The sequence below is a fragment of the Mustela erminea genome, chromosome 20 (genome assembly GCF_009829155.1).
Source record: "Mustela erminea isolate mMusErm1 chromosome 20, mMusErm1.Pri, whole genome shotgun sequence".
NCBI classification, from domain to species: domain Eukaryota; kingdom Metazoa; phylum Chordata; class Mammalia; order Carnivora; family Mustelidae; genus Mustela; species Mustela erminea.
The window spans coordinates 20,322,824-20,335,468 of NC_045633.1; the positions used below are offsets into that span (position 1 = coordinate 20,322,824).

The 12,645-nt window shown below is 48.9% G+C and overlaps 1 protein-coding gene across 5 annotated transcripts in view; it reads left to right on the forward strand.

Moving 5' to 3' along the window:
- The window catches only part of ANKS3 (ankyrin repeat and sterile alpha motif domain containing 3), a 39,128-nt gene that overhangs the window by 270 nt on the left and 26,213 nt on the right, over positions 1 to 12,645 (forward strand). For 4 of the 5 annotated variants that reach the window (XM_032328145.1, XM_032328147.1, XM_032328149.1 and 1 more), the window contains exons 2-5: positions 2,834 to 3,005; positions 5,329 to 5,527; positions 5,722 to 5,843; positions 7,015 to 7,096. In XM_032328145.1, coding sequence (XP_032184036.1) covers positions 2,836 to 3,005; positions 5,329 to 5,527; positions 5,722 to 5,843; positions 7,015 to 7,096 — 573 coding nt within the window. In that variant the 5' untranslated portion in view covers positions 2,834 to 2,835. Of the gene's footprint in view, positions 1 to 2; positions 211 to 2,833; positions 3,006 to 5,328; positions 5,528 to 5,721; positions 5,844 to 7,014; positions 7,097 to 12,645 lie in introns of those variants that run through there. The other variant, XM_032328146.1, reaches the window with a different exon arrangement.

The following is a 12,645-nucleotide window of genomic DNA, read 5'->3' on the forward strand; positions in this document are numbered from 1 at the left end:
GGTGCTTGGCGGCTGGGCCCCCCGTGTGGTGCCGGCACCTGCAAACCCGCCGCGCGAGTTTCTGACTGCGTTACCCCGTAAGCAGCCGCGCGGCGGGGACTACAGAGCCACGTGCCGTCTAGAGTTACCGGAAGGAGGCGTCAAGGGACGTCAGTGCAGTCGCGGCTCGGGGTGCTCCCGAAACGACCCTCCCAGGGCCTGAGAACCAGGGTGGGTACCCCGGTCCCCGCGAAGGGCACACGCGCCGGGACGAGACTTCTTCCCTGTAGGTGTGGAGGCCTACCACCAGCGTCATTATTTTTTAGTTAGGGTTTTTGGTCGCTGAGCAAGAACACGCATATTTGGATGAGCATACTCGTTTTATTCATAACAAATACCCCGTCCTTGTAGAGTTTGTGTCATGTGGTGGGGTGATAAAGGCAGTAGCCATAGCTTTGTGTGCCCTTGGCATCCGAGTTCTCCCTCTCCAGGCCCCTTGAGCCGGTCTGGGTGTGATTGCCACCCTGCAGGGTGTCAGCTGTGTGAGCCTCCCTCCAGTGATGGGAGAAAGAAACCACGTGGGCTCCACTCCAGAGAAGGCATTCGGAGTAGAAGAGACACACCAGTTGGAGGCTTGAGGGTTGTACTGAAAGGCCCTGAACAGGCACTCAGCTTTTTTGTGTTCTTATCCAGTATCTTTTGGCCACGACTGTTCAGGTTGAGGTTTCTCGCCTGCAAAGTGAGAAAACTGGTTGAGCTCAAGCTGCAGGTGTGAGGAGGTGCTCCTGGCACCAGAACGCAGGGCTTTGCCCTGAACTCCGATACCTGCAGCCCCCCTCACATGTGCACATAGTCTGGCCAAATTGGTGGCTTGTTGCTTGTTTGGGTATCTCAGCTTGTTACCTGGAGCTTAGAAGCATTCCTCAGTAGAGACTGAGGTCCTAGAGGCACCTGTGAATTGCTGGGGCACCTTTAGGCCATCTGAATGGACCCAACCTTTGTTTTCTCCCTTTTCTATACTTGTTTCCTTGTTCTCTCCCACCCATTGTATAGTAGGAGACAGATGTTACTCTTGAACCTCAAGGTTCTAATAGAAAGTATTGATTTGGTTAGGATTCCCAGGATAAGGGACTATCATAATCACAGACTTTTCATCCTGGTGCTGTTCCATCTGTGCGAAAGTTCCCTCACCCCACCAATTTACCAGTCTATGACACCCCCCCCCCATCCCGGCCTGCCATCTTTCCCACTTTCAAGGAATTCATAGTTGGATTCGTACTCAGTTAACGTTTGCTGAACACCAATCAGCAAGTTTCTGTGCTGGGACTTTCAAGATTTGTTTAAAAAATTTTTTTTCTTGCAGGTTTTATTTATTTGAGAGAGAGTGTGTGAGAGAAAGGGATCATGAGCAGGGGTAGGATGGAGAGGGGGAATGTAGAGGGAAACGCAGACTCCGCACCAAGCAGAGAGCCCGATGTGGGGCTCAATCCTAGGACCCTGGGATCATGACCTGAGCTGAATTGACTGAGCCACCCATGTGCCAAATTTGTTTTTAAAAATTTTTTTTAAAGATTATATTTATTTATTTGACAGAGAGAGAGACAGCGAGAAAGGGAACATAAGCCAGGAGAGAAGGAGAGGGAGAAGCAGGCTTCCTGCCAAGCAGGGAGCCCAATGTAGGGCTCGATCCCAGAACCCTGGGATCATGACTAGAGCTGAAGGCAGATGCTTAACCACTGAGCCACCCAGGTGCCCTTGTTTAAAATTTTTATACAGTAAATTCATTCATTTGGTGTTTGGGTCTGTGAGTTTTGATTAATGTATAGAGTCAACATACCCACCAATCAGGATACAGAGCAGATACATTACCCCCAGATTCCCTCTTGCTCTCCCTTCATGGTTCCCCTATTCCTAATCCCCAGTACCACTGATCTGTCCTCCAGCCCTTCAGTTTTGTTTTTTCTAAAATGTCATATGTCATATGAGTGGAATCATACAGTAGGTAGACTTTGAGTCTGGCTTCTGTTGGCACAGTTGTGTTTGAGATCCATTCCTATATTGTGCATATCAACTGTTCCTTCTGCTTATTACTAGCATTTCATCATATGCTGTTCTACCATTTATTTGTCCATTTTTCCATGTGTTTACACAGCAGCCCTTTGAGTTATATCCGCATTAGACAACAAGGAACTGGAGACTGGAGATGTTAAGTAGCAGAGCTAAATTCTGCTCTAACTCCAAGTCCAGGGCTCTTTGTCACCCCACCCAAGGGGTGATTTGGTCCAGTGACTCAATTAGCATTTCTTGACTGCCCATCCAAGAGGTTGTTGGGCTTTCTGAGTTGCTGGAGAATTCCCTTTGCAGAACTGGGGCCTAAGGGTTGATGAAGGGAAGTATTCACTGCAGCGTGTGACTCACCGTATATGCTATTCTTCTGTCTTGTGACAAGCTCACCAGTATTAGCAGGATGGAGCTGCCCAAACCCGTGAAGTATTTAATGAAAATTTTCTTTTTTTCTTTTTTTTTAAGAACTAATTTACTTATTTGACAGAGTACAAACAGGGGGAATGGCAGAGGAAGAGGGAGAAGCAGGCCCCCCACTGAGCAAGGAACCCAAGCAGGGTTCCCTCCCAGGACCCTGGGATCATGACCCGAGCCAAAGGCTGACGCCCAACCGACTGAGCCACCCAGGCGCCCTAATGAAACTTTTCTAAGTCTGTCCCAGGAGTTGATTGCATTGAATTTGCCAGAGTAGTGCCATAGCCTCTCTCTGCCGGTAGGAGTGAGACCATCCTGTTTTAGTCGCTGGAACAACCAGAAAGGAAAGACCTGACCCTTGGATCTCCCTCTGTAGTGATGTCGGAGCTCAGCGATGAAGCCAGTGAGCCGGAGCTCCTGAACCGCAGCTTGTCCATGTGGCACGGGCTGGGGGCTCAGGTCAGCCGGGAGGAGCTGGCCGTCCCCTTGGATCTTCACACAGCTGCTTCCATCGGCCAGTACGAAGTGGTGAAGGAATGTGTGCAGCGGTAAGCGATCTCGGGAAACGTTTCTTCTACCTAGATTTTGAGTCGTGTCTCTGTGTCTTCAGATCCCAGGCAGAGCTGTCAGTAAGCTCATGGGGCCCCCGCAGTCGTAGATGTTCCGCGCACACTGATCAATCCCTGCACCTGTCAGTAATGATTTATGCTGGACACTAATAACGAAGTCAGTTTGTATTCCTTGGAAGAAAGAGAGGATTTAAACTGCATAGGCTTAGGAGACATTTCAGGTTTCCTTTAGAGTCATTTTATGTTTTTTATGAATTGCAGAAATGTTCAAGCAAAACAAAAAGAAAGTTAGAAAATGATGCCCTGTGGTCTTCTTTCCCCAGAAGGTTCATTTTTACATCTTTTGCCTTCCTGTCCCTTCAAGCTTTTGCCATAGAAGAGGACAAGGTGGGGGTTTATCTTCCTCTCTGGGGATTGCCCCCCTGCAATCTTACACATGTTAATGTGGTTTTTGGAGGAGGATTCATCTCCTCCCCTCCACCCCCTTTCCTACCTACCTCCTTGTTGCAGTTTTGCATTGACAACTTGGAGAAACAACCCCTGTCCATACCCTTATGTGCCTTTTTCAGTTCCTGGGGAGCCAAAGCAAAGTCTCATGTAAGCCCCAGGTTTGGTTCCCAAGTCATAGTCTTCACTTACAGCCAATCAAGTACAAGTGCAGGCCTGTGGTAAGGGACAGTCTGTTGTACTCCTGTACCAGGTGGCCTTACAGATGTGCATCTGGGTACACAGGCAGCGCTTCCTTCACAGGGTCGCTGAGATCCCAGTTACAGTGGCTTCTTTGGCATTCTTGGGCTTTTAAGCCTTTGGGTGTGCGGTTTGAGTGCACAGTCCCGAATGGCTCCACAGGGGAGAGGGGAAGTGTTTGTGCTCTGATTGGGATTGTGGCCCTACCTGACACCAAAGCTCGCCGACGGTAAGCATAGACCAGGAGCGTGAAGGCAGAGGAGGCCTCCGAGGTAGGATTGAGCACAACTAGACATGTCAGAGCCTCAGAGATGTTCTGCCAAGGGCAAGTTCTTCTCCACGTGGAGATGAGCGCTCCCTCAGTGAATGGCGCGTGGCCAGGATGAACTGATCTCTGTGTGCTCTCCCAGCCAGTGGCCGCCACTGCATCCCCGGGACCAGGACTTTCTGGAATGGCTGCCTGGGCATCCCAGAGACTTTAGAAAATGCTAGGGAATGGAAAATAATTTTCTGGTGTGGCTTCCTATGTGCGTTCCTCTGAGAGGCATAGACTGTGGATCGATTGTTTGTTGTCACCACTGGAGGCAGGGATTGTGTGAGAGGAGAGGCCATGGGGTGTGGACTCTTTTTTTTTTTTTTTTCTTTTTTGCCTATTTATTTGACAGACAAAGATCACAAGTAGGCAGAGAGGCAGGCGGAGGTGGGGGGGAACAGGCTCCCTGCTGAGCAGAGAGCCCAATGTGGGGCTCGATCCCAGGACCCTGGGATCACGACCTGAGCCGAAGGCAGAGGCTTTAACCCACTGAGCCATCCAGCTGCCCCGGGGCGTGAACTCTTCAGGCTGTCCTGGAAGTGGATGTGATTTCCATCCCCCAGCCCCAGACTCTGGGCTGGGAAACCCATGTTTTTTTTCCTATGGCAAATGCTTTTCCGGAATTTTGATGGAAATTAATGAGAAAGATAGGATTCTCTGGTCAGTGATTTTTAAAGAATCTTGCTGTAGGATGGGGTGACAAGCGAGAAATTGTCCTTTCTCTGAGTCCCTTCCCCTTTCCCTGTCCACCCAGCCCCACACTAGCAGATTCTGGCCTGTTGGTAGAAGGCAGTCAAGGCTCCAGGTCACAGTTCCTTGATTCTAGCACTCCTGACAGTCCAGCCAGATCATTCTCCACTGGGGACCCGTGCATGTAGGTTAACCAGTTAGCCATGTCCCTTCCTCCATCCCATAGATGCCAGTAGCTTTTCCTTCCCCAGTTGTGACAACTAGTAATGTCTTCAGACTTTGCCATATGCCAGAAATTACCCCTAGTTGAGAACCATCTGTGTAGCTGGGGGTAGGACAGAAGAGTTGCTGGCCTTGGGGTGGGGCGGGGACAGTGAGATCGTGCAGTTGGAGGAGGAGGATGGCTCTGAGGACTTGGCAGAGGCGGCTGTACAGCGAACCGAACGGTTTCCACACCTGTCTCCCCTCCCCCGTGATGTCCAGGGTGGCAGGTAACCTCTGCTTCCTGGCTGTAGTTCCCACTCTTTGTCTTGGCCCGGCCTCGCTGCCAGCTTTGGTAAACCTCCCGTGTGAGATGGCTGGACGTGGCTGGCATCTCTTGCATTTGTTTAGGAGAGAGTTAGATTTGAATAAGAAGAATGGTGGTGGCTGGACCCCGCTGATGTATGCCTCCTACATCGGACACGATACCATCGTGCACCTGCTGCTGGAGGCGGGGGTGAGCGTGAACGTGCCGACCCCAGAAGGGCAGACTCCGCTGATGCTGGCTTCCAGCTGTGGCAACGAGAGCATCGCCTACTTTCTCCTCCAGGTGAGCGCCGAGGGGACTCAGGCCCAGAAATGCGTGGGGCTCCTGGCCGCTCTGGCAGAGACGTGAGCCGCTGCAGACCATGGCGTACGTGTGCTTGCTCTCATAGCCACTTGGATTCTTGCACTGCGATGGCCTGGAGCACGCCCCGCACAGAGGAGCTGAGGCTGTAACGAGCGTTCTGTGTTCTCTTGAAGCAAGGTGCCGAGCTGGAAATGAAGGACATTCAAGGCTGGACTGCCCTCTTCCACTGCACCAGCGCTGGGCACCAGCAGATGGTCAAGTTCCTTTTGGACAGTGGAGCGAATGCCAACGTGAGGTGATTACCAGGTCTTTCGTGGTCGTTCGAGCTCTGAGGAGGGCAGCTAGGGAGGCAGCCGCGGGCCGGAGTGCAGGGTAGCCCCTTCCTTGGGCAGAGGTGACAGGCCTGCCCAAGTGTGGGAAGCTTGTGGGTAGTCCCAGCTTCTTCCTGCATCTGTCAGGGGACACTGGGTGCAGCACTTTCAGTGCCCTGAGCCTCATTTTCTTTATCTGAGAACGGGCCACCAATACCTCTGTCACAGAGGAATTGTTGTTCGAGGAATTACGTGTTTGTCATACACCAGGGCCTGGTGGCCTAGCGAACGGCACTTGATTGACACTAAATGCTAATTCCTTTTTCCTTCTTGTCTTTTGTCTATATCCGGTGAACCGATGCTTGAAAGCAGCGTTCATTTTTATAAGCTGGAAGCTGTGTTATCTAAAGCAGTCAACACAGCCCGTACCAACCCAGCTCCTGGCGGGCATGGTGCATGCTCCTGGTTGCAGTCACCCCCTGTAAGACGCACCACAGTTTCACATGCCACTGATTAAAATGCCACTTGCCTACTGAATTTAAGATAAAATCTGACCTCAGAGATGTTAAAATGTGAAAATGCTATGTTTTGGAATGGGTTTTAGCTTGGTTCCTGTCTTCTAGACCAGCGCGAGAGAAGCGAGGGTCAGGAGGCATCTGTAGACAGCACTGGGCGAATCGGAACCAAGCACAAAAATAAGCATCAGATCCTAGGCAAAGTAAGGACACAGTAGATGACTAGTCCTGGAGCTTTTGGGAGGGTTCCTGGAGAATGATGAGCTCAAAAGACCGGATCTGGTTAGGTGGACGGGTGATGCTGGCTTTCTGTGCGCAGTGAAAGGCAACCGCTGCTTTTCGCTTGTAACTAAAATGGAGATTTAAGAGATGGCCCATGGAAGTAGCTTAGAAGGAGTGAAGAGCGGGAGACAGATTGTGTTGAGGAAGAAAGACTAGAGCTGGTGGTAGAAACAAAGATTTATGAGGTTCAGGTATCGATAGGAACTTTTCTTATGTCTCCCTGTTCGTTCTTGGGGGAGGGAGACCTCGATGCTTAGGGACGGGAGATGGGCCAGCTTGGGTTGGTCTGCGGCAGGAAAGCTTCTGCCTGGCTGAACTCCTCTCTGCTAATCGTCTGGCCACGGCCTCTGTCTTGCAGGGAACCCGTGTATGGATTTACTCCTTTGATGGAAGCAGCTGCCGCTGGCCATGAGATAATTGTGCAGTATTTTCTCAATCATGTAAGTGACCCTGTTTATTAGCTTACAGTTGAGTTACAGCAGGTGAGGAGTCCTGTCCCTAAAGTGTGAGCTGTAACAATTTTCTGCTGCACAGAAGTAGCTGTTCTTTGTTTATTCAGTACATTTTTATTGTGTCTACTGATGCCAAGTGTTGAGCAATGCTCGGGGGTACAGTGGTGAGTGAAAAAGATAACTATGCCTTAATAATTTTGAAAATGCTATTATTTGTGAAGTATGGAAAATATATTTTAAAAAACAGATAACACTTATCATCCCATCACTTAAAAACATCATGGAGAGTAAGAAGCTAAGGTCTTCCTCCCTTTTCAACCACCCACGGTTCCTCCCCAAGATGCCCGCTTGGTTTGGTAAAGAAACAGCCGGGAACTTCTCTGGTTAGGAAGGCCTGTCTCAAGACAGGTGTGCACACATCGTTGTTTTGAACAGAGTGGGATTCCACTGTGTGTTGATAGCTTTTAGAAAATTGCTTAATATGCCATAGACATTTTCTCCTTGTATCCCATGTATAATCTGAGCCATCATTAATTTAGTTCCTTATTCATCGAAATTTAAGTTTCTGACATTTTACAGTTATGAACAGTGCTCTAGGAACTCTCTCGATACAGGCAGCTTCAGCCTAGATGCAGGTCCACCGCGGTTCTGTAGGAAAGATTGCTGGTGTTTGCGCGAGATGTTTATTAATAGACAATAGACAAATAGACAATTCAAACATGGGCAAAGGATATGAATAGACATTTCTCCAAAAATGATTTATAGATGGCCGGTAAGCACATGAACAAACCCTTGACATCATTAGTCGTCTGGGAAGTGCAGATCAAAAGTGCAGGGGCGTCTGTAGTATAAGAAGACGGTAACAAGAGTCGAGGAAGATGTGGGGACGTTGGAACCTCGCATACGGCTGGTGGGAGAGCGAAATGACGCGGCCTCTCTGGAGGACAGTCTGCCAGGGCCGCACACGGTTTTAAACACAAAGCTACTGTCTAACACTGCCGTTCTCCTAGGTATAAACCCCAGGGAACTGAAAATAGGTCCACACAAAAACTTACACACAAGTGTCTGTAGCAGTGTTATTCGTAGTAGCCAAAAGGTGGAGGCCCACGTGTCCGTCAGCTGGCAGGTGGAGCAGCGAAGCGGTCGCTCCGCACGCGGGAGTGTCCCGCGGCTGGAGACAGGAGTGAAGTTCCGACCCCCACAATACGGATGAGCCTTGAAAATGTTACCCTTGGTGGGAGGATGCAGACACCGACGACCATGTAGTGTATGGTTCGTTGTTTTTGTTTTTTCAAGATTTTATTTATTCATTTGACAGACAGAGATCACAAGTAGGCAGAGAGGCAGGCAGAGAGAGAGAGAGGAGGAAGCAGGCTTCCTGCTGAGCAGAGAGCCGGATGCGGGGTTCCATCCCAGGACCCTGGGATCACAACCCGAGCCAAAGACAGAGGCTTTAACCCACTGAGCCACTCAGGCGCCCCTTGTTTTGTTTTTTTTAAAGATTCTGTTTGTAGAGAGCACACAAGCAGAGGGAGGGGTAGTGGGAGAAGCAGGCTTCCCGCTAAGCAGGGAGCCTGATGCAGGGCTCAATCCCAGCACTCTGGGATCATGATCTGAGCCAAAGGCAGAGTCTTCACCGACTGAGCCACCCAGGCCCCCCATTATGATTCTTTTTATAAGAAGTATCCTGACTGAGCAAATTTGTAGAGATAGAAAGCAGAGTAATGCTGATCTACTAATGCCGGCGGCAGAGGGTGAATTGGGAGGGTGGGCGGGAAGGGATGGTGAGAGATGAGAAGTACGGGGAGAGGGTGGTGGGGAACGGATGCACGATTTCTTTTTATTTTTTTAATTTTTTATTTATTTCTTTTTTTTTAAGATTTTATTTATTTATTTGACAGACAGAGATCATAAGTAGGCAGAGAGGCAGGCAGAAAGAGAGAGAGGAGGAAACAGGCTCTCTGCTGAGCAGAGAGCCCGATGCGGGACTCGATCCCAGGACCCTGAGATCATGACCTGAGCCGAAGGCAGCGGCTTAACCCACTGAGCCACCCAGGCGCCCACGATTTCTTTTTAGAGTGAGGAGAATGTTCTGAAATTCATTGTGGTGATGGTTGCATGCGAGTGAATTAATTATCTACTGTGAGTGGGGGAATTGCATGGTATGTGAATTTTATTTTAATAAAGTCGTTAAGGGGCGCCTGGGTGGCTCAGTGGGTTAAAACCTCTGTCTTTGGGGGCGCCTGGGTGGCTCAGTGGGTTAAGCCGCTGCGTTTGGCTGGGGTCATGATCTCAGGGTCCTGGGATCGAGTCCCTCGTTGGGCTCTCTGCTCAGCAGGGAGCCTGCTTCCCTCTCTCTCTCTGCCTGCCTCTCCATCTACTTGTGATTTCTCTCTGTCAAATAAATACATAAAATCTTTAAAAAAAAAAAAACCTCTGTCTTTGGCTCGGGTCATGATCTCAGGGTCCTGGACTTAGCGGGGAGCCTGCTTCCTCCTCTCTCTCTGCCTGCCTCTCTGCCTACTTGTGATCACTGTCTGCCAAATAAATAAATAAAATCTTAAAAAAAAAATCTTTAAAGAAAAATAACATCATTAAAAAGTGCAGTAGGGTTGAAATACGAAGTCCTAGCAGGTTCCCACTGCAAAGGTTGTCTCTTTGGCCTCCCTCTCCAGTGATGTGTGCAGGTACCCACTTTTTCATGCCTTCACCAAGCCCTGGAAGTTGCTCATCTTATGTTTTTGCCAGTGTGGTGGGAGAAAAGTAACATCTGTTTTGTTTTATACTTATCAGTGAGGTTGAACATTTAAAAATGCATTTATTGGCATTTTTGTATTTATGATTTGTCTCTTTTTGGGGGTCCACTTTATTGGATAGTTTAGCATAATAAAATGTTAACATGCTATCTTTCTTTAAAAAAAGAATCCAAATGCCCCCCAAGGGCGCCTGAGTGGCTAAGTCAGTGAATTGTCTGACTCCTGGTTTTTGCTCTGGTCACGATCTCAGGGTCGTGGGGTCGAGCCCGGCGTCAGGCGGAGCGGGGAGCTTGAGGTTTTCTCTCCCCCTCTCCCCTTCCCCCCATCCTGCGCTCACATCGACTTCAGAAAAAAGGAAAAAGAAGGACTTGGGAATGGTACCCTTGTGTGGTAAAACTAGACATGAGACTGAGGGGGTACAGGAGCCTGCCCGCCCCCTTTGCCTTGCTCTCCCGGTCTCCCCCACCATGGCTGCCCCTCAGCTCACTCGCTCTTCCTTGCTCTCTGTCTTCCTTTCTCTGTCTTTCTTTCCCTCTCTCCCTCCCTTCCCTCCATTCATTTACTTAGTGATTTATTTCCCTTCCTTCTCTCTCCCTCTTCCTCTTGGAGATCGTTCTGTATTCCTGTAGCATAATCTCTCTTCTCTCTCTTTTCTTCATGGTGGCGCAACACTTCCTTGGAGGGATGAATCAGAGGTTGGTTGACAGTGGGCCGTAGATGGAAGTAAGTCGTTGCCAGCCACTGGCTGTCACATTCAGTGTGGAGACTTCCTGCACACACCTCTCTGCACACGCGCATGACCACATCTGTCCAGTTCAGTACCCAAGGTAGAATTTTCCATGGAATGTAAGTCCGGTCTTAACAAAGGAATGTCCACTTGCCATCTGAAGAGCAAATTGTACCAACTTACACTCCTTCCACAGCAGCAAGAATTATGAATTTAAATTTGAAGTACTTTGAACTTACAGAAAAGTACAGATGATAATATTATTCCACACACGTGACCCCAAAGTGACCCCTAAACAGATGTTGATTGCAGCTTTCCTGCCCCTGGTTTTCTGCTTTCACCACACACCGTGTCCTTAAGGAGGGCACAGGTTGTTCGGTGGTTCGATGTAAAGATTTATGTAGTAACATGTCAGACTGTGTGCATCTTTCAGCAGCATGCTGGTGTGTGTGGGCCCAGTTCACTCATTTTTTTTTTTTTTTTAAGATTTTATTTATTTATTCGACAGAGATCACAAGTAGGCAGAGAGGCAGGCAGAGAGGGAGAGAAGCAGGCTCCCTGCCAAGCAGAGAGCCCAATGCGGGTCTTGATCCCAGGACTCAGGTCATGACCTGAGCTGAGGGCAGAGGCTTTAACCCACTGAGCCACGCAGGCACCCCCCTGTGCACTCATTTTGACAGCTCTGTGTGTGTTGGACGTCTGAGTGTTTGACCTTCATCTGTTCCTTTTTTAGTGGACATTTCAGTTGTGTCTACTTTGCTGTTCCTGACAGGGCTGCAGTTCCCATTTCATACCTGTCTTCTCAAGCATGTGGGAAGGCATTTCAAAGAAATCAGGATGTACTCTTCACGTTAGACGTTTCAGTGTGCAGGCTGAGTGAGTCTGCACTAGAGAGTAGTAACTGACTTTCCTCCACGGTCAGCCTGATTTATGTCCTGATAGTGTTTTGGAGTTCTTGTCTCCCATACCTGCAGGAACACGTGGTACCTGGTATCACATGAGCTGTCTCCTGTTGATTTTTGCCTTTCTCCGATGTCAGTGAGGTTCAGCATCTTTTTTTCTTCTTTTTTAAATTAACATATAATGTATTATTTGCCCCAGGGATACAGGTCTGTGAATCATCAGGCTCACACATTTCACAGTGCTCACCATAGCACATACCCTCCCCAATGTCCATCACCCAGCCACCCTCTCCCTGCCTCCCCCACCCCCCAGCAGCCCTCAGTTTGTTTTGTGAGATTAAGAATCTCTTGTGGTTTGGGCGCCTGGGTGGCTCAGTGGGTTAGGCCTCTGCCTTCGGCTCAGGTCATGATCTCAGGGTCCTGGGATTGAGTCCTGCATCAGGCTCTCTGCTTGGCGGGGAGCCTGCTTCCTCCTCTCTCTCTCTGCCTGCCTCTCTGCCTACTTGTGATCTTGCTCTGTCAAATAAATAGATAAAATCTTAAAAAAAAAAAAAAAAAAGAATCTCTTGTGGTTTGTCTCCCTCCTGATCCCATCTTGTCTCATTTTTTCCCTCCCTACACCGCAAGACCCCCCGCCCCCGCCACTGCCTTTCAGTTTTTCTCATATCAGCGAGGTCATTTGATAATTGTCTTTCTCTGATTGACTTATTTCACTTAACGTAATACCCTCTTGTTCCATCCATGTCATTGCAAATGGCAAGATTTTGGGGTTTTGTTTTTTTTTTTTTCTGATGGCTGCATAGTCTTCTATTTTATTTATATACCACATCTTCTCTATCCATTTATCTGTTGATGGACATCTAGGTTCTCTCCATAGTTTGGCTATTGTGGACATTGCTGCTATAAACATTCAGATGCATGTGCCCCTCTGGATCACTACATTTGTATCTTTAGGGTAAATACCCAGTAAGATTGCTGGGTAGTAGGGTAGCTCTATTTTCAACTTTTTGAGGAACCTCCATGCTGTTTTCCAGAGTGGCTGCACCCACTTGCATTCCCCCCAACAGTGTCGGAGGGTTCCCCTTTCTCCGCATCCTCACCAACACCTGTCCTTTCCTGACTTGTTAATTTTAGCTATTCTGACTGGTGTGC